The sequence below is a fragment of the Alternaria ethzedia genome (genome assembly GCF_023757985.1).
Source record: "Alternaria ethzedia strain BMP 0044 chromosome Unknown scaffold_45, whole genome shotgun sequence".
In the NCBI taxonomy this organism is placed as follows: Eukaryota; Fungi; Ascomycota; class Dothideomycetes; order Pleosporales; family Pleosporaceae; genus Alternaria; species Alternaria ethzedia.
In genome coordinates this window covers 94,160-114,516 of record NW_026056238.1, presented here as the reverse complement: position 1 = coordinate 114,516, position 20,357 = coordinate 94,160, and the positions used below count along the sequence as shown (strand labels likewise).

Below are 20,357 nucleotides of genomic sequence, written 5' to 3'. Positions count from 1 at the left end.
TATACTGCGTGCTGAGATGCAAGCATGAACTTTACGCCTGGTGAGAACTCGCCGCCAAACTACCACTTCCCGCGTATGCCCAACGTCCACACTACGAAGCCAAAATCGCGACGTCCATGCGATCCCTGTCGGCGCCGGAAGTCACGATGCGAAATATCAGACAGCGGACCACCATGCGTTCTTTGTCAATTCCATGATCAAGAATGCACCTTCAACGAAAACCCGCTACCACGGAAGAGGCGTGCCGTGGCTGCCAACGAAGTCTCTGAGCCTACTGAAACCTCCCGTGGCCAACTACCTCTTGCAAACGACTACAGGAACAACACTGCCCAATCTACATCACCTCAGGATACTACTGCCAAAATCCGACAGGATCCGCCAATTGATGACTACGCAAATCTACACGGTCCTTCGCTCCTGAAGAAGACGTTGGGCCTGCAAACCAACAGGCACAGTCGTCTTGTCGGCTCAACTTCGGAGTACGAACGTCTTTTATTGGCACTTGAGCCAGTTCAATCCGCTGGCGGTGCTGATGCTTTGGCTGGCCATCCAAAGCTACGAAAAGTAGATGACGCCCATGCAACGACATTCGTCTCATCACTCGATGCCGGCACGCTCAACAGTCAAGGCGACATTCCGGATCTCGACGCTATCGAGATAGCCGTAGCACCACATGGCCCCGCGTTGATACGTCTCTTCTTTCGGATCGTACATCCTAGCTTCCCGATTCTGCACAAGAAAGTGTTCCTTGAGAAATATGAGCGGACTCATCGAGAGTTCTCGCCGCCGCTATTGGCGGCCGTTTATCTCCTGGCCCTCAACTGGTGGACGTATTCCAGCGAGCTAGCACTGCAGTCGAAGCCAGACGTTTCGCATTTAGAGTCACTCACGATGAGATCTTTTAGCAACATCATCCACAGGCCTAAGCTTTCGACTATTCAGGCAGGGTTGCTGCTTCTTCAGCGACCAGAGGGCAACAGCTGGGCGCTGACATGTCAACTGGTTGGGCTAGCGCAGGATATGGGACTTCAACTTGACTGCACGACGTGGCATATCCCAGCCTGGGAGTGTGGCCTTCGCAAACGTTTGGCATGGGCTGTATTCATGCAGGATAAATGGGGTGCGCTGGTGCACGGTCGCCCCTCGCACATTACGCCGATGGATTGGGATGTACAGCCTTTGACTGTCGACGACTTCCCAGAGAGCGCCGCTGATGAGGATGACGAAGATGGGAGTACTGAAGTGGAGAAAGGACGGATCTTGTTCTGCTATATGGTAGAGCTTACACAGATCTTGGCGCAGATACTATCGACTTTCTATACGCTAAAGGCAGAGCGCGACTTCGCCAGCCGTGCGCACGAAGGCGTGCGATCGCTGCTTAATCCAGCAAAACCTTTGCAGCTTACCTTACGCCAATGGTATGCCAACATGCCAGCTGCGCTGAAAGTGCAGGACATAGCTGCGAGAAAGCTCTCCAGCGTCGGCTATCTTCACCTTGGGTACTACGCAGTCGAAATAACGCTCCACCGACGCATCATCCGCTCATTGTCTCCAGTAGACGACCTCGAACTCCACACCATATGCCGACAAGCAGCACAGATCCGACTCACATCTGCCATGAGCTTCGTGCAATCTCTCCGACCTGAACACTTCCAATCCTTTTGGTATTCATCGTCCACCTACAACTTTACACTCATTGGCTCTTTCATCTCGCTCCTTTGGGTGACATCTCCTAGTAGCGAAGAGGCAGCCAGATACCGAGCTCATCTAGACCAGTATAGATGGATCATACGCCTCTCGAGCAAATCGGCAGACTTTCTCGAAAGAGCCCTAGTGTCACTCGATGTATCTTCCAGTGCGCTGATGAAAGCCACCCCCAGCGATACCGGCTCGCCCAGTACAGCGATTGATCGGCAGTTCAGCATGGTATCGAGTCGCAATAACGATGCGCTTGTCCCTGAGAGCAACAGGCCCGTGCCTGTTTTCACAACTCCCTCCGCTACCCAATTCGATGGAGGAACATACAATACATCGCTGGAAGGAACCGACCTCACTGACCACTCGTGGTTCGATGCAATGCACGAGAGCGACTTCGGCAATGCGTACAATGGACATGGCGTAACTTCGCCTGGGCAGTCGAACGTGCCATGAGGCGCGATCAACTGCAGCATTGTAGGATCAATCATGACACTGCAACAGCTGTCGACAGGCTAGATTTACGCAAACTATGGCAAAAACCGTTGCAGAGCGCGCAAGTCAACTTTCATCCACGATGGTCTTGGCTGCTCTTTGCTAGGGTCTTTTGGGGATTTACAGCTGCGAATCTTGCCAGTGTTCCATTTCTATCTACATCCAGGAGGGTTAGGCTGTCCTGTCATACTGTCACTTCCTTGTGGATAGGGTAAATTTATCGACAGTCATAGCTGATTTTCATGCTTTGAAATTGCGTGCTGCTCCGTATCGCGAGCCATTGATACTTCATACACTATCCTAGTATGATGTTCTCATCGAACTGAGCAGTCCGATCCCATGCGTCCTTGAAGATCCTAGCTACACCCAGTCTCTCGAACACGCCTGGTCTACCGTTGACTGGTGTGACACAAAGCGCCTCAACTTGGTAGCTCCCAATCCATTTGACATGGTCAACAACTTCGTAATAGTAGATACCGATGAAATGCAACGCGCCAGCTTCGCGCCAGGATGATTGCGGAGGCCAGTGGTCGAAGGTTATCTCGCCTGAGATGATGTTCCCTGTGCTATTTATAGTGCCCAACGTTAACAGATATCTTATCGCCACATTGCTCTCTGGTACGTAAGATGATGCACCAAACTGCGCTCTTTGTGCTTTGATATACAGGTATGGGTCAAGGTATTCCGGTTCAACTCGCTCCGGAGACGCCTTTTTCTTGCATTTCTCGCCAGTCATCTGGTGAGTCTGCAGACAAATACCGCATTGTGCATAGATGACGATGGGTACTTGAAGCTCTCTGACACCAAGTCTACCATTAGGCCACCTCACGCCGAGAGGTGTGCTGCCAGTTGTTTGACAATCATGTCGCCAGGCCATCCACGACCAGCTGGGCATGACAAATGACCCATCTTGGCGTAGCAACATTCTCCTCTCCAACATGGCCATTCCCGAGCTCCACAAAAGTGCGCGTGAGAGTTTACATATTGGGTGACCATATAGCAATCTCGTGGTAACTGCACACTGAGGATGATCTAGGCTCTTATAGAAGTTGATGACTCCTAAGAATGCTTTGATAGAATCTTGATCGTATGATAATGCGCGAGAAGCGAAACTCGATGCCGCTCGCGAATAGTTGTACCAGTTTGGTTCCGGATCAGGCTCTAGTGCTGGCAATACTTCTCTTTCCGAAAGTACCTGATCTGGCACGCCACCATCCAGCGAGCCTTGACAAAGGGTTGGCAGAAGGACTCGCATGTTGTCTGACAAATTGGATCTGATCTTGAAGCCAAAGCTTGAACCTTCTTCCCAACATTCACCCATACATCCGATACAGATGCGATCGTCGATTACTAGCACCCGTCGAGAAAAAAAGCCTTCTTGTAGTGTCCAAGCTCGCGAACACCATGGTACGGCAGCTGGATCTGCCCGTCCAGTCTTTTTAAACATGCCAAACACGTAGTTTGGATAGTTTATGACTTTACCAGGTAAAATGCGGCCAATCGAACGGGTATCGTAGCCGGTGATGCCGCCGTTCGCGTTGTCCTTGTTTGCCACCACAATGGTCAGGAATGCGTTGGCATAAATCAGATGCATTCGGTCCAGATAGAAGGAGAGATTGGGATCGTTCTGGATCAAGCAGAGACAGTCCACCCATAGATAGCGGATGTCCAAGTCCGCGGTGAGACGCATAGCATCTCTAACAGTCTGCGGAACAGTAACGACATGAGATCCGGATGACAGGCTTCCAGATTTTTGAAGCTCCTCCATGTTTCCAGAAGTTAAGTTGGTGGACTTTACGTTGCCCCAAACGTAGCTTAGAGCTATATAGCGCACATTGAAGACCGGCTTGAGAGTGATACATTCCTCGAGTACATCGATCAAGTAGAGCGGCATGTCCAGTTCGTTGGCGGGATTAGACCGACAGCCTTCATATTCGCGCTCGCATGTATGCAGCCACGATTTGATAGGTTTCATGGGGAGATCTTTTCCCTTAGTGTAAGTGGCCGAATCGTTTCGAAGCTGCGTAGGGTAGTCCGAGCGCCGTAGCAGGTAGCTGTGGTTAAATAGGCTGCTGGACATTATTGTTGACGTATGAACTCTTGCTGACCATATTTCTCTCGGATTAGGCCCAGAGAAGTAGTTCCCTCTGATTATAAGCTCAAAGTACTGCGCATCGGGGCCCACTTTGTCGAGTAGATTGACAAAATCTCTGCATGATGGGCAGGTCGTGTCTGGCTTGATGTTGGCTGTATCAGCTTTCAACGAAAGACGCAAGTAGCGTTGATCGTATATGGGCGCTGCATTCGGAATGTCGTTGAAGGATCGATCCACACGTAAGCACTCTTCGCAGTACAAAGCGTCCACGTCCGGTGATTCTCGAGAGTTCAATGGAGCAAGTTCAAACGTCTCCTCCATATCCACGATAGTCGGTGATTTGCGGAACAGAACTAAACCAGGTGCTGCGGTCTAGTTCATAGTGGTATCCGTAGGGTAGCAAGTCGGTTTGTGACTGAGAAGGCTGCGAAGAGAGTGATGTGTTACAGACCCCGCGCTCATTGCTGCCTACGCCAAGGGAGGCGCATCTCAGCAGGCAGGTACTTCCGGCCTATCATTCATCCGAACGCCCGATGCCGCACTTCAGAACAGGATGGCATAATCGAGTTTCGCTAACAAGCAACGGGTTATACTACTATATGGGAGAGCCGTTTGTCGAAGCGCAGCTCTCGCGCAGCGCAGATCGGACAGCTGTTGCTATTCGAAAGGGAAGCTTCATCTCTGTTCGCACAACCCTCCAAATCCCGTCAAGTATGCCTCCAGCTCCAGAACGTTCCTCCAACCTCATCCCACAGCATACCACATCACACCACCACACCATTTCACTATCACGTCACGTCTAGACCCTCACAACAGCCCCGCATCTAGACCTTACCTTCAACAGCTCCCTCCCAAAAATGAGGGGTAAACAGCCCAAGCAAAGCATTCGCAAGCCTGCTGCTGCACCGCCGATCCCATACCGCATGCATACGGACCGATAACACACCTGCACGCTATCTAAAGCGAGATCGAACCGCCATCCATTCGACGCCTGATTCTGTTGGGAAGTATGAACGGCTTTGAACCACCGTTTGGGTGTTTGTAGAGCGATGCGATGCGTTTTGGTGGGTGTGTCGCGTGTGGAGTTGCTTATTGCGTTTGTGGGGGAAAAGCGGTGGATGACGTCATGAGCACGTTGTTTGGTGGAAGCATGGAGGAGGAACGTGGTTGAGGTGTGGCATCCACGTTGTCGCGAACGTTATCGCTATCGCTATCTAGACATCATCCGAAGGGCCGGGAAGCAGAAGCAAAGGATATCCCCGCTTTACAACGTTGGAAAGACGTGGTTTGAAGTCATCGAGATTATTAAACAGAGCGATCGCGCGTCAGCGTTGCGGTGCGGAGAGAGAACCCACGAAAAAGCACGCTGCGCGAAAGAACCATGGGGATGCAGGGACCGCGCGCCAGTACGCCGCCAAATGTTCCAATTGGACGGGAAAGGCTCTACCGGCCAAACGCCCCGGTACGCTTACGAAGGTTTATTTCGGGATGATAAAACAAAGTGCACAAGAAGCATTACGTGAACGGCAAATATTACGTCGTCAAAGCACGCGACACGGGACGGGATGAACAACAGCGATGACAGCAATGACAGTGATGATGCGTGATAAAGTGATCATGATTTCGTAAAACTAACTGTACAGAGTTCTAGTCGGGAACCTAGCAGTTCCATCGACTTGATGCAACGATTGCATCAAAGAGGGGGTATCTGTTTTTCTGATTTGAGCACTTCATTTCAGAACCGTTGCGCCAATTGCCTGTCCAAAAAAAGCAAACGCCGCTCGTAAACACAAGAGAGCAAAATCGCGATCGTGATCCTCGTAACCCTCACGTCATTGCACCATGAGAAACCTTACATGGTGCGGACGTGCGTCAAAGCATAGGCCTAAGCCCACGTCTTGGAAGTGTTGAGACCGAGCTCGAGATGCTGTGCGATGGCGTCGGCAAAGTCGCCGCCAGCGTTGGAAGAGTGACGGCGGCGCTCGCGACGTATTTGGTGCTCGGCTTCCATGAGGCGGCCTTGGACCCAGGCGCGCTGCTTCTCGTCGTTGCGGATGCATTCTGTGTTCATGAGCTCGGTGAGGGTAGCGACGATTTGTTGGTTGATCACGGCGAGCTTGTGGGATTCTTCCGTGTGCATGTCGTCGACACTGTTGCGCGGAGTGGAGCTGGTCCTGGAGCTGACGGCGACGGGGTCACTGGCTGCGGGGAAGGGCGTGGAGTACTTGGGTGAGGACTCGGGCGAAGATGAGAGAGACTGAAACTCTGGCGACGATGCTGCCATGGGGGCGTTGAATGGAATCTCCATGGCCATGCGGCGTTGGAGAGCTTCCTTTTGGGCGGAGAGGAGCATGTACTTCTGCATCGACTCGTTCTAGATGACCATGTTAGTATGTGTAAAGAAAGGAAGCACTTCGGAGGAACTCACTCTACATAAAGTGGGTCGCGACATGGGAGCCATGGTGTAGTCTGATATGGTGTTGCTTGGTGTTCGTATCGTTTAACGTGGAGGGAGATTTGATTCCTGCTGATGTGGGGTTGTCGGGTTACTGATAGAAATACCAGTTGACAATGCCAAGAGCGTTGGTGCTAGGAGATCGGCGGAGCCCCAGAAGTGTGGGTACGAAAAAGTTCTTGGTGGTGGACCAGAGTGGAGTGATGGTGATAAGGTGATGCTGCCGCGACGACTCGGTGATAGTTGACGCTTAAGTATCGAGGCCGGTGATGTCGACAGAATATTCCAGAGTTTGACGGATTCGCAAATGCGGTCTCCTGAGTCTGGGGATTTGCTCGCAACTTAAACGGTTTGTGATGGGGCCGCGCATTCACATTCCCGGAATAGGCCATGACGTGCGATTAACACACCTGCACCGAAACACAGCGCGGCTGAATCCGTCCTTCCGCGGTCACTGTGTCGAGACGCCTTTGAGTAACGGGGCCCGTTTCGCAGAACCCTGTTGGGATAGCCAGGGGTTGGGGGGTAGTCTAGCTGTGATTGGCGGAGTCAGCCCCCTTGCTGATCCTCCTGCTTCCCCGAAAGGTAAACTAAGCGACATAACGTCACTTGTGAGAACCTGAATGTAGGGCCATGGCGCAGGATCGTGATCCAGTAACAGGATCGCACATGAAAGGTCTTGAAGCAGTCGATGGCACATGGTACCTGCATTATCGTGAGTAATTTTGCCTGCAGACTCTTACCCTTCACTTGTGGGTAACTTGTGGGTAATGCGAATTCTCTGCCCTCCATCACAATGCCATGATGCTGCCAGAAATGCCATGGTGACACAGTATGACGTTTCGCGTGATCCAAAATTATGTCTGAGTCAATTCGGCGCAGGCCGAGGCGGCGCGGAGACATCCCGCGACGTCACTTTTGCATGGTGTTGACATTGGGCAACTTTGCTGCTCGGGCGGCTTCACAGTGCAGCACTACCACACATGTGGCTTTTTTGGAGACATCCCAAATGATGATTAGGCGCTGCATCTGACTGCTTTCGATTCCCCTCAACGTGTCTAGAGGCCAAAAGTCAGGCTTAGCAGGAAAAAATCAGGTTTCGACGCCACATTAGTGGCTCAGTCCCACGTGTATCCGGGTTTCGGCTTGGGTGTGACGTCCCTGTGCAAGCCTCAAACCCCAACCATGGGCATAACAGGGCTGTTCGAAATTCGATCGTCGTTTCTAGCGTATCAGAACCCCGTAAAGGTTCCACGACAAGGCTTCCAGAACAGACCCTTGATCCTTCACGCGGCAAGGAAGTGTCACGCTGGAGTGCCACGTTGGTGACAAAGGCTCGTGGGATTCGTGTTCATTATGGACGATACCGCCTAATCATGGACAGCGGGAACAAGACCTTGGCTTATCGTCGCCCTGGCGCGCCGCGAATTACACCCAACATTCAGGTATTCGCATGTCCTCGAGTAGCGTCATGTCGGAGCGACATACTCCTTTCACGTGTCTGAAGTAAGCCTTAGACTTTAGTATTTCTTAACTATAGAAACTTAGAAAAATCTTAACTTAATAACTAAAGTATAATATTATAGTTATATACTACTTTAATACTTAGAAAAGATAAGTATATAAAATTTTTATACTTATATATTAATTTTTTTACTTATCTTTATTTACGCACTTTAAGATAGTAACTACTTCTACTTTTATCTTTTAATAAGTAGGCTTAATATTATAAGTATACTTTAGTTATTTAATATATACTACTTATTTTATTAATAACTTTTATATTAAGTAGTAGAAGTTTACTAACTTTACTATACTTTTTAAAGCTACTTATAATTACTTTAAAAAAGTAAATTTATAAGTAAATTTTTACTTTATAGTAGTAGCTAATTTTATTTATAGTAATATAAGCTTTAGTACTAATATTAAATTCTTTACTTAAAGTAAATATAACACTTTTAAATAACTTTATAAGAGAGTTCTTACTTAAACTACTACTACTAGTAATAATAACTTTCTTATTAATATTAGAAGCTAAAGTTAGAAAGAGTTTAAGAATTAAGTAAGATATATTTTAGTTAAAGTTTAAGAGTAGAATAATAAGGAGAATTAGATTAGTAGACTAGTAATTAATAAGCTTATAAGCATGCACTGTAACGTCTTCTGCAGCGTGACATTAGGCAGCAACATACTCCGCATGATACGCGTACGGCACAAATACCTTACTGCCTGGTCGGGGTTGGTCTTAGAAGATCGAGGGCCTGACCGCGCAGATCATACGGAGTCGTCAATCGACGCCCGGTCGCTGCAGAAGGGATTGACCGAAAAGCAAACGTATACCGGCATTCGGCGGATGTACATGAAAGTGATGCGACATGTTGCGAGACATGAGAGCGGTGTGGTACAGGCGTGTCACTCTTCGGTAGAGTGTCGATCTGACCAGAAGCCCTTGCCGTAGCTGACGAGGATCTCTTGTCCACGTCCGATGCCCTTCGCTCTCTTTCCGCTTTTGCCAGCGCTGAGCACGAAGACTCCAACTCTCTTCTCCACCTTCCCGTTCCCAATGTCTACAAGTATGTCGCGAAACTCGGCGCTCGGTGCGGCAGCGACGCCTCGGTAGTCGTTGATAAAGCGTGCTTCGTTGCCCATCTTGGATGCATCAACGCCGATGCCTAGTTCGCGGTCGAGTGAGAGGTCGTAGTCGGATGCTTCGTCAATGTCAGTCTGATCGTGCACATAGCCCAAGTATGGCAGAATGAACGAGTCTGGTGGCAGATGCTGGTTAGCATAAAGCGCGTGCTGTCCGTGTGCAGGATGCGCAGAGTCCGTGACGGGTGTGATCTTGACGTTCGAGTACGGCCCATTCGGCTTGTAAACCTGTGTATCGGGTGGTAGATCGGACTTTGGCAATATAAGTGCGCTAACTTTGTCTCTGCAAAGCTTCTTGGAATATGAAGATGCGTGAAGGTAGATGGTTTGCCCATCCCACCCCTTCGGCACAGCGCCTGATGATTTTGGCATCTTGCTATCGAATTTGATAGAGTTGCGCAGCTTTCATCTAATCCAGGCAGGCAGTCGTTCCTTCGCGTGGGTCGAGACGACAAGCTTAGTCCCTCTCGAAAAAGTGTGAGAAGCTCGCAACAAAGATGTGGAATCTCTGTCTATTGTGCCTTCCGGGAATGCATAGTACGGGATTGTGTGTCGAGGTGTTGAGGTGAAGGTGTTGTGTTAGCAAAGTCAAAGGCAGTGTGGTACCGAGGGGCTCTTGCCCGACCGGCAACACTTCGGCGGGACGGGCTAGAAGCGACAGGAACACCCACTCTCGCTCACCGTAGCACTCACTAACACCACACTACGCCTCGCCCTTTATCGACGCGACGTCCTCTAGCTCTGCGCGGAAATGATCACTATTTGTGGGATATGATAACGCGGAAGGATCGGATTTCTTCGTGTTGAGCAGCGCGTCATTCGTTCTCCGACGAAACACCTGCGCCCAAGTAGGTGCCGCGCTTAATGCGTGACATGCGACTACCATTGTGGCGCTCACTAAGCTCATGCGCCTCTCCTGAGGAATGCCAGATGCGAGATTGCGCTTCCAATGTTACAAGGAATGCTGTGGGTGGATGACTCTCGCAAGAAGAGCCCCCGTATGACAAGAGCTGAGACAGAGCTGAGAGCCGGCCAGCCTTGAGGATCACAGCAGCTCCGGCAACAGCTTTCCGCTACATCTCGATGGCTACAATAGTTCGCAACACTGGACGGGCTGTCGGCCCTTCGCTGGATCTAGTCGAGGTCTAGATGCAAGGGCAATGCAGGAACCCGCACGTCCCCAGTCCATCGTGAACCAACGACCTCGCCAGCATCAGACCGGTCCAATCTGGCCCTTCTCCTATCAGCGAAGCTATTTTTGCTCAGACGCGGGGATTGCTCCAGATGTTGTCACGATTACCCATCTCCACTCTGATCGGGATTCCAGTGCCTCTGGCAAGGAGCCCCTAATCGTCGCTCTGTTCAGGTGTTCTTTGTCACAGTCAGCGGCTCGGCGCCAATGCCAGCTGCCAGTGTGTCTTACACCTCGATACAGTCGCGCGGCTTCTTCTCTGCTCAGAGCTGACATGCAGGTGCGGATCACGAACCGGAGATAGGTACCTACCGGGCGATTGAACATGTTCCGCGTGCACAAATCGAACGCTTGCGGCAAAAGCAGCTAGAACGACGGGCGATGTGTTGGGGCGGCAAGGCCCCTTGGCAGGGGAAATTGTCAACCTCATTTCGTTTCTGCACGCAATCCACCTTTTGATTGGCCCGCTCGACTTCCATCAATAAACAGCTCACAACGGCCCATGTCGAAGCTTTCCACAGGTTCCCCTATTTCGTACTATGCCAGGCACAGTCCACCAAACGGCGCCCCCGGCACGCCAGAGCCCTCGCGATACTGCCAACCGAATGCAACTACGCCAATGCCCCCTGTTCATGGACGCTGGCGCTCTTGGTAAGGCCAGCTCGTGTATAGTTGTATATAATGGCTTCGCCAGCTGCTCCTCAGTTGATTCCTCACCACACACTCACTACACTCACTAATACACGGTTATCACCGATCACACTCGTTTTCAACGACCTCCAACGCCTTACAACTTAATACCTTCCGTATTTTAATACCACCCCCCCAAACCAAACATCAAGATGCGTTCCTTCGCCGTCATTGCTGGCTTCGCCGCCGTTGCCCTTGCCGCTCCCCAGGCTTACGAGGCTTACCCTGCTGCCCCGGCCTCTTCCTCCGCCGCTGCTGAGTACCCCGCCTACCCTGCTGAGACCCCCGAGGCCTCCAGCTCCATGCCCGCCTACGAGGCCGCTACCTCCTCCGCTGCTGAGTACCCGTCTTACCCCGCTGAGACCCCCTCCGCTTCCATGGAGGCTTCCAAGCCCGCCTACGAGGCCAGCTCCATGGCTCCCGTCTACTCTGCCTCCAAGCCCGCCTACACCACCACCGAGGTTGTCCACGCCACCAGCTACGTCTGCCCTGAGCCCACCACCATCACCTACGGTGTCTCCACCTACACCATCTCCTCCAGCACCACCCTCAGCATCCCTGAGTACACTGCTACCTACGTCCACACCCCTACCCCCGAGATCCCGGCTGTCCCCATGCCCACTGTCACCTCTGCTTCCGTCCCGGCTGCTGAGCACACTGCGCCTGCCTACACCCCGGTTTCTCCCATCTACCCCTCCTCCAACGGCACCGTTCCCCACGTCCCTGCCGGAACTGCTGCTCCTACTGGCACTGGTGCTATGCCCAGCGCTTCCAAGCCCGCTGAGTTCACCGGTGCCGCCGGCAAGGTCTCCGTTGGCTTCTTCGCCATCGCTGGTGCCCTCGCTGCTTTCTTGTAAGCGGTTCGCTCTTGAGTGATTCGTCGGGTCATGGTCTTCCATGACCTAGCTAGTCTCTTCTCGAGTTGTGGAAAGAGGAGGAAATAAAACATGGCTTCACGGGTTACGACTTCGACTCTGCATCACGATTCAGTCTAGGATTGGGAGCGCGGTGTTGGTGGTACGAGCCCTTTGCTTCCTTGCGCAATCAAGTCGCAGCGGCATTTCGATGGATCGATATACTTGGTATTGTAATACGCCTTGGTTGGAATGCTTACTGGCCCTATGGAGGGAGTCGTGTGGTCCCCGGTGGTCTTTTTTGTTCCTAGACTCTTTGCCTGTTCTGAGAAGAGTTGGCTATCTTAATGACATGATTTCCACCTTTACTTTACGACTTGACTGTCTACCTGATACCCTTCTGTACATATTTTACCATCAATGCATTTGATCGTAACTTCACATCATTCGCTTCTATAAACTGCGGTGTAACCTCACCCACCATCGCCGTCTTCAAAACCTCCCATGAACTGACGTCTTGACAATCTTTCCTTCTTTACCCTGATCCTCGCACACGAACCACCGTTCAAGTCGGGTCGCCCCTGAGACCCTGCACCGGGAAATTACACAGGCCGCCTTACCCTGCCGCAACTCGTGCCTGGCATGTGGCCCCCCACCCATTCATCCGCCCGTGCATTTCCCAAGAACGCCAACATACCGAACGCGTCACCTTTTGTCCAACCTAACAATAAATTGACGGCATCTCGGCTCTTGCGACCCTTTGTTTTGGTCACGGCGCGTATATCCATTCCTGATGTCGTTTGCAGGACTTGGGTAGGCGAGTGGTTATATTGCTTTTGGCTTTGGAAGAGGGTTGACGCGTGGCTCGCGCGACGCATGCCGCGCTGTTCGAGAACGTAGGATCGTTTGTGACACTCTGGGATGCGCTTCCTTCACGAGAACGACATGCCGAGAGCCGCAATATGGCGAACTCGTTCTGGTAGAGCGATGCCGCATGCGTGCGCACCTGTGCCTGCCGCTTCTACCATACCACCATCTTACAGCCGGGGTCAGATTGTCATTTTCCGGTGACCCAACCATGATCCAAGGAGACGCCGTTGCGTGCGACGGAGGTTTATCCAGTCTCATTTGGACATCTTGTATCGGCCAGAGATACCTACCTTGGCAGAGGAAGATTCATCGGGAAGTAAGCTCAAGAGGTCTGAGTCAAAACAGCATACCAACCTCATCAACATTCAGGACCTTTTCTCTTTACGTGTCTGCATCCCGATTGTTTTGAAGAGCTGGAACTGACATCGGGATTCCGGGAAGGAGCGCTCCCCGTCGCAGCTGCCTCCTTTCGTGGCGAGGGTATCGCACGTAGATGCCGCATACACAGCCATGGATACAGTCATGCAGCCAACAATCGAAACGCCAGACTACTACAACAAGCCGCGATAGTCGTCGGTAGCATCTCCAGAATAGACGTAGTTAACGTAAACACATATCGCATTCCAGAAGACTGCCGCCGATGTCTTTGTAGTCTCCTCGCTGGTGTTCACTTCTGCCACATGCACTTCCACATTGGCAGGTGCAAGCGTCCCCAGTCCCAGTGGAACAAAATTCAGAGGCCTACACGCCACCGAGGAAAGGCTACGAGCGTTCGACACAATATGGGCTGGCATTGCATTGCCCGAGACGCTGCCTGCCCCAGCACTAGAAGGCGACCAGAAGATCAGTGCAAGCTGATAGCGAAGACCGAAACGGTGCGGGCACGGAGCCTATCCAACCCCCGTCTCCTCCCCCGTCGCCCGCGCCGCCGCGAAAACGCCAGCGGATGGGGACCGTCAACGCGCCTATCCTCCTCTCCTCAAATGCCCAGAACGAAGACCACACCGAACTGGAGCCGAGGGCCGACGACTACGTCAGAGTCGTATCCGCTTCGAAACTGTACAACGACATGCCTTTCCGGCAGAAGGTTACCAAGGACACGTACATCTTCTTGCGGCAGATGCGACCCGACCTCAAGCCTTGGGATGCCAGCATATGGGATACGAACGCCGCTCGTGACGGCACGGTATTTGGCGGTTGCATATGCGCCCAAGTTGATCCCGCAAAGGCGTATAAACTAGAGAAGCTCCTGAAGAGCGCTAAGTGAGCTCTGAAGTATGAGATATATGCTGGTGTAGGTTGCACTGGTGCACGAACTTTTCGACATACTTCGTATGCTAGAAACCGTCTAAAGATAGTAGATCTAGGGATAAGCAAGGCGACTAATAGAGAAGCTACGAGTTTATTCAAAGGTAGGATAAACAGGTTTGCCGAATACATCCACGTCGAATGTGCCAGTGGGTATTGTTGTGAGCGGTTGTCGCAGTCTATACAGCATGCTGGAAACTTGCATCTCCGACACGAGGCCTAGCGGTGTCATCACCAGCGCATGTATCTTTCGCCGGTGACAGCGCAGCGTATCGTGCACCAATACCAACCCTTCCTACACTATTTAGCTTGCGAGGTCAATTGCCCAAGTCGGCACCCGTTTGGTAGCACGAGTCTTGAGTATACGCGACAATTGCGTTCTGCATCTGCCGACTATACCCTCAAAGCAGGTATTCTTCGGCATCTCATTCAATCGGCAAGGTAACTACAAGTGCTCCAATAGCGTATATGTAGCAGCTCGTACGCCAGTGTAGGGCTCCACCATATCAGAAGACTTGCTGAAGCCGGTTCCAACTTCCTCGTCTTCACCAACTCGAGTCACAAGAACATCACAGACAGACGAGTGTATAACAAATGATACGCGAATATCCTCCTAGACAAGTCTTTCTCTTCGTTACTCGCATCGCAAAAAGCATCAAAAAGCTGAAATCAACTCAACCTGCATACTGGATGCGGCGTCGCGATTTCTGGAAACGAGATTGAGGATCCCGCAGGCCCCAAGGCGCTCGTGCGAGGGCGTAAGAAACGCCACACCTCGTATCATACTTCCATGTCGCATACAACCAAAAAGCGCATGTCTCTGAGCACCTGCGGAAAGCCGTCAGAGGTATGATAGCTGACTATGGGCTGTTAGCCAAACAGAGTGTGATTGATGTCAAATTCTGAGTCTGTCAAGAGGTCGTCCCTTCCGTCTCAACCACGACACCAGCAATACCAGCCAGCATCACCACCAACGTCAACAGGAGGGCTATTAGGAGTAGCTGCACAAAGTGAGCTCAATACACGATGCTCTCTCGCACCGAGGGGATACTTTGCTTTGCAGTAAAAACGTGAAACACTTACCTACTCGCATCGCTCACACAGCGGAATCATAGCGTATAACACCGAGAAGACGCTGCGAAAGCAGTCAAGAGGCCTCTAACAGCCTTTCAGCGAACGGTATTGCCATCTTACCTCCATCAACTTCCTTATGGTGCGCACTGCGATGATAGGCCTAGGCGACTACTCCAAGACTACGAAGTAGATATGTGCTTCCATACATCTCTTTGGAGAACACGGTGCAGGTTATGATTCGATTTCTGACTGCCATCTTGCTGATGAGACGGTAAGTTATGGGCTTTCTTGGCTTGGAACATGTCGGCCTGGGCTACTACATTGAAGTAGATACGGAAGAACACATCCTAATGTGTAGGCTTAAAGCACACAATACAGGTTCTGATCCGGTCTCCGGCGGTTATCTTGTTGATCGGACGATGTAATATGGACATCATTGGCTTGGAATATGTCGACCTTGCCTACTACATTAGCACAGATACGGAAGTATACGTCCTAATGCATGGGTCTGAAGCATACGGTATAGGTTATGTCAACGTTTCTAGCTGCATTCCGACCAAACATGCGGCGTGCGTTGAGACTACCGCGAAGGTTAAGGCATCGATACTCACTTCAACATACCCGTTTGAAGCATACGATATGAGTCGTGACGAAGTCTCTAGCTGCATTCCAACCAAATCTGCGGTGTATAATAAGACTACCGCGAAGGTTAATGCATGAATACTTCCTTCAATGTACCTGTTTGGAGCATACTACGTGAGCCGCAGTCGAGTATCTGAATGTCATAGGCTAGCCAGGCGGTATCGAGTGGACTTGATATCTTCGAGTAAAACGGAATTCCTCGATGCATTCTCGTACCAAGAGCCAAACATACCTCAACTCATCGCAACGCTTCAAGGCATTCGCAGCTGCTTGCTTCGCTACGTACATATACTTTTTACTTATCGTGGAAATGCAGCATAAAGAACCTTAGAACGCATGCTTTGTACTCCCTGCCGGTTTCCACCTATATTAACCGCCCCAAGACTTATTCTTCTCTACAACCACACAAGAGTTCATAGCATTTCACCGCACCAAGAAGTAGATTTTGTTGCACTTAAAGTCTTCCATGCATTATGCTACGCTTAAAGCCGAAAATGTCCAACGCAAGCAAATAGGAAATAGGGTATCATATCGAATACACTGATCCAGTCTTTTCCTTCCAAAACGCCTAGCACTCGGTTCGGAAAATCAAACCTCGTCCGCACATCGAGGCGTTGTGCCTCAAACATCTTCGCTCTCTACATACCGCTGCGTGCGAGAACCCAGGAATGCTCAAGAATGACGCCACGTGAAGATGATGCCGCTGAATATGATACATGATGAAACAAAGGCCGCCTATGAGCCTATATACCCACTCTCTCACTATCGTACTTCCAAAATCATCCGAGAGCTCTTGTCTGAACCTGCATTCAGCGATCAACACCTACCTTCCCAACACCCTTGCCCATCTTCTTGCCAACGTCCAGATCGTCAAGCTGTCCCTTCTTAAAGTAGTGAGGAGCTAGTTCACTGAGCCATGATGCTTCAATTGGAGCGACAGTACGCATCCACGACTTTGAAGTCTCCACCTGCTCGAAGTAGCATACCAAACGCGGCCGCTTGTCTCTCAGACAGGAAGATGGGTGGATCCAGACTTGGTTGCGCGAGGAAAGGCAGCGATAGCTCATGCCATCCTTGTTTAGCCGGGCGGTATTGGCGAAGTATGCCGAAGTCCAACTCTTCATGATCTTGACGTGATCGGCTGACCCACAGCTACTCCTCTCTATCTCAACCTTGTCACAAAGTCTGAACAGCTGATCGCGAACATCGACCACGCGGTTGAGCGTCCGATACTGAACGAAATTGTCCTGACACCAACTTTTGCTGAACCCTGTCTCCTCGAACTCGTTCCAAAGGTTCAGAAGTGAGATCATGTCCCCGTGCTCTGATGCAAATCTCTGCCGTGCTAGATCTGCTGCAGCTTTCTTATCTTTCGGACTGAACCACAGCCCGTTACCTCCCTCCGATACCATAGCAACAATCGTGACTATCTGGTCGACGCAGCCAAAACTGTCAGCAGCTAGCAGAGCTTTCGCTAGCTTTGGATCCAATGGCAGTTCGCTTGCCTTTCGACCCAATTTCGTGATTTGTCCTTCACTGTTCAGGTACTGAAGAGCGTAAAGCGTCTCGAGACTTAAACACATGGCTTCGGGTGGAGGCTTTGAAGGCAGATCGAAGTTGAGGATGTCATTTATTCCCATACTCTTCATCATCAGTATCATTGAATCGAGGCATGACCGTAGGATCTCTGGCTCCGTCGAAGGCGGAAGTTCGTTGTAAAAGGACCACTTTGTAAACAGCCTGAAGCAAATGCCAGGGGACACTCTGCCCGCACGACCACTGCGCTGATTGCAGCTGGATTGAGATGTGGGCACAACTGATAAGGTCTCGGTACCTAGTCTTGCGTCATACCGCTTCTGTTTGACCATTCCCGAATCTATCACATAAACGATGCCGTTTATAGTCAAAGACGTTTCTGCGATATTTGTACTAATGACGACCTTGCGGCTGCCCTGTGGCGTTGGCGAGAAGATACGCTGTTGAGAATCTGTGTCCATGCTACTGAAAATTGGTGCGACTACGACAGGTGCCATTCTGTTTCCGAGCTTTTTGGCAGTAGACTCGATAGACTCTGCAGCCTGTATGATCTCATCCTCGCCGGTAAGAAAGATCAGACAATCGCCTTGCGGCTGGGAAGCGTGAATCTGCCAGAAGGTAGTTAGGGCCGCGCTCAGATAGTTGGCCTCCGGCGACGACGTGTACAGTTTCTGGACGGGGAATGTTCGACCTGGGACGTGTAACACATTGCTGTTGTCGAAGTATTCAGAGAAGAACTGGGCGTTCAGGGTAGCCGAAGCGATGACAAGACGAAAATCTGGTCGGCAACGGGCAATCTCACGTGTCAAGACCATCAGCACGTCGGTAGCAATGGTCCTTTCGTGCGCCTCGTCCAGTATGATGACCGAGTACTCCTCAAGTAGGGGGGACGTAAGACATTGCTTCAAGAGTAATCCGTCCGTGAGGTAGACGATCTCAGTAGTCGCGGCATCGAACTTCTCTTGAAATCGCACCTGGTACCCAACTTCCTTACCCAGACGAACGCCAGCTTCTTCTGCAACGCGTTGGGCAACACTCATGGCTGCCACGCGTCTAGGCTGCGTACAGCCTATACGTCCATTCTTCGCGAACCCAGCATCGCGCAAAAATTGCGTGATCTGCGTGGTCTTTCCGCTTCCAGTCTCACCGACGAAGACGAGTATCTGTTCAGTCTGTAGAGCTTTGATGAACTCATCCTTGTATTGGTAGACCGGTAAAGAACGGCGAACTTCCTCGATCGAGGCGGCATGCTTCTCTGCTTCGTCCACGAGCATCTCAAGCCTCTGCTTCTCCAGGTCTACCATAGGTCCATCATATACCACGTCCTGTGCTGGATCTAGCACAAATTCGTAGTCGTCAGCCTGCTCTCGGGCATCAACAGGCTTGGTCTGCGAGGATATCTTCTTCATGGCCGTTTCCTCCCACAAAACGTACTCGCTCTTGTAGTCGACATCTGTGTCCTTGTGTCTGCGAGTAAGAACTTCGTTTTTATTCGAGTACTCGGCATCGGGAATTTGGAAGCCAGAACCAGAATCGTCAATCGCATTTCGCGCCTCGGCCAGCTCCAGGGTCTGACGATTCTTCTTAAACTCGGCTCTTTCTCTCTCGCTCAGCTTGTTGCCTAGCCTCTCCTCCTCTTCTGCTTCTTCGGCGACCTGGCGGCGGAGTAGGGCGAGTTGTTGCGCTTCGCGTTCGGCAAGGTATTTCTGGCGCGACGCCAACCTCAAGGCACTGACATCCTGGTCGCCGGTCTTGCGGCGCTTGGAATCCATGATGTGCGGTAGTTCGAGTGTGTTGGCGGTCGCGCGATTCGGCGGGAGCGTGGTGTCGAGTCGAGGGTATGGTATGCGTGTGCGCGCGAGGTTTGTGGGCGTCGAGGGTTCACTCGGATGGTGGAGCTCGACTACGAAATGTTGGAGCTCGGACCAGGTGGCGCGAGCTAGCTAGCGGGATGGAAACTTCGGGCGGTTGCCGACTACAACGAGGCTTGTCCGCAACAAGATGGAGACAAAACTTGAGCCTGGAGGATACAACGTCGTACGTTTCGTTGGTTCGTCAGATGGAAAGTTCGTGAAATCCTCAACTTGTCCGCAGCAAGATGAAGACAAAATTTGAGCCTGGAGGATACAACGTCGTACGTTTCGTTGGTTCGTCAGATGAAAAGTTCTTGTAGCCTCAGGGTAGGCGCTTTCCAGGTGCTGGTCTTCACAGAGTGGGCTGATGGAAGTTGAGAGGAAGAAGAGTGTAGGAGGAAGGGAGGAAGGAGGGAGGGGAGCCAGCTATAAGGCGTCTCAGAGACTAGCGTGGACAGCAGCCTGGTAGGTAGGTAAGAGACGGTGGTACCGATGGAACCATGGGTGGGAGGTGAGTTGGCTAAAGCATGCCCGGGCGGGTGTAGAAGAGTCACAAGAGTGGGGCTACGTCATAGGCAGCCGCCGCGAAGAGAAGGGACGGTAAAGGTAAAAGCGGGGACGAGAGAAGAATGGAGTGATGGTGATAGGTGAGTTTGCGTATGAACGGTACTGATGGCAGTCATGAACTGGAACTCTTGCGCATGGTGAGAGTGTGGCACGTATCAGCATGAAAGTCATCGCGGACTTTGGTACTGTGCCTGGCATGAATGGGGCGAACACCATGGGTCTGCTACAGGCAGTACACTCGATCTATAGGCCCCGGAGAAATGTGCCATTTCAGCCAGCGATATCACGGTCATGGTACTGAACGATACTTCAGCACAGAATAGCACATGCTCTCCAGCTTACCATGTTACCTTCAACATCCTTTGTTGAAGCGCACCGCTAT

General features: G+C 51.3%; 6 protein-coding genes across 6 annotated transcripts; 3 read left to right on the top strand and 3 right to left on the bottom strand.

The window, feature by feature from the left end:
* Positions 1–24: 24 nt before the first annotated feature.
* Positions 25–2,151, top strand: J4E87_010276 (uncharacterized protein; the record flags this gene model as incomplete). Its single annotated transcript, XM_049381850.1, has 1 exon — positions 25–2,151. The coding sequence occupies one exon, from the start codon at positions 25–27 to the stop codon at positions 2,149–2,151; it is 2,127 nt and encodes a 708-aa protein (XP_049228417.1).
* Positions 2,152–6,170: 4,019 nt separating this feature from the next.
* Positions 6,171–6,746, bottom strand: J4E87_010275 (uncharacterized protein; the record flags this gene model as incomplete). The annotated part of the gene is made up of 2 exons (XM_049381849.1): positions 6,171–6,659; positions 6,714–6,746. 2 exons carry the CDS (start codon positions 6,744–6,746, stop codon positions 6,171–6,173), a joined length of 522 nt encoding a protein of 173 aa, XP_049228416.1.
* A 2,406-nt stretch (positions 6,747–9,152) lies between these two features.
* J4E87_010274 (uncharacterized protein) lies at positions 9,153–9,761 on the bottom strand (the record flags this gene model as incomplete). The annotated part of the gene is made up of 1 exon (XM_049381848.1): positions 9,153–9,761. One exon carries the CDS (start codon positions 9,759–9,761, stop codon positions 9,153–9,155), a length of 609 nt encoding a protein of 202 aa, XP_049228415.1.
* Positions 9,762–11,423: 1,662 nt separating this feature from the next.
* J4E87_010273 (uncharacterized protein) lies at positions 11,424–12,128 on the top strand (the record flags this gene model as incomplete). The annotated part of the gene is made up of 1 exon (XM_049381847.1): positions 11,424–12,128. One exon carries the CDS (start codon positions 11,424–11,426, stop codon positions 12,126–12,128), a length of 705 nt encoding a protein of 234 aa, XP_049228414.1.
* A 1,377-nt stretch (positions 12,129–13,505) lies between these two features.
* J4E87_010272 (uncharacterized protein) lies at positions 13,506–14,262 on the top strand (the record flags this gene model as incomplete). The annotated part of the gene is made up of 3 exons (XM_049381846.1): positions 13,506–13,514; positions 13,696–13,765; positions 13,844–14,262. 3 exons carry the CDS (start codon positions 13,506–13,508, stop codon positions 14,260–14,262), a joined length of 498 nt encoding a protein of 165 aa, XP_049228413.1.
* Positions 14,263–16,828: 2,566 nt separating this feature from the next.
* J4E87_010271 (uncharacterized protein) lies at positions 16,829–19,327 on the bottom strand (the record flags this gene model as incomplete). Its single annotated transcript, XM_049381845.1, has 1 exon — positions 16,829–19,327. One exon carries the CDS (start codon positions 19,325–19,327, stop codon positions 16,829–16,831), a length of 2,499 nt encoding a protein of 832 aa, XP_049228412.1.
* Positions 19,328–20,357: the final 1,030 nt, after the last annotated feature.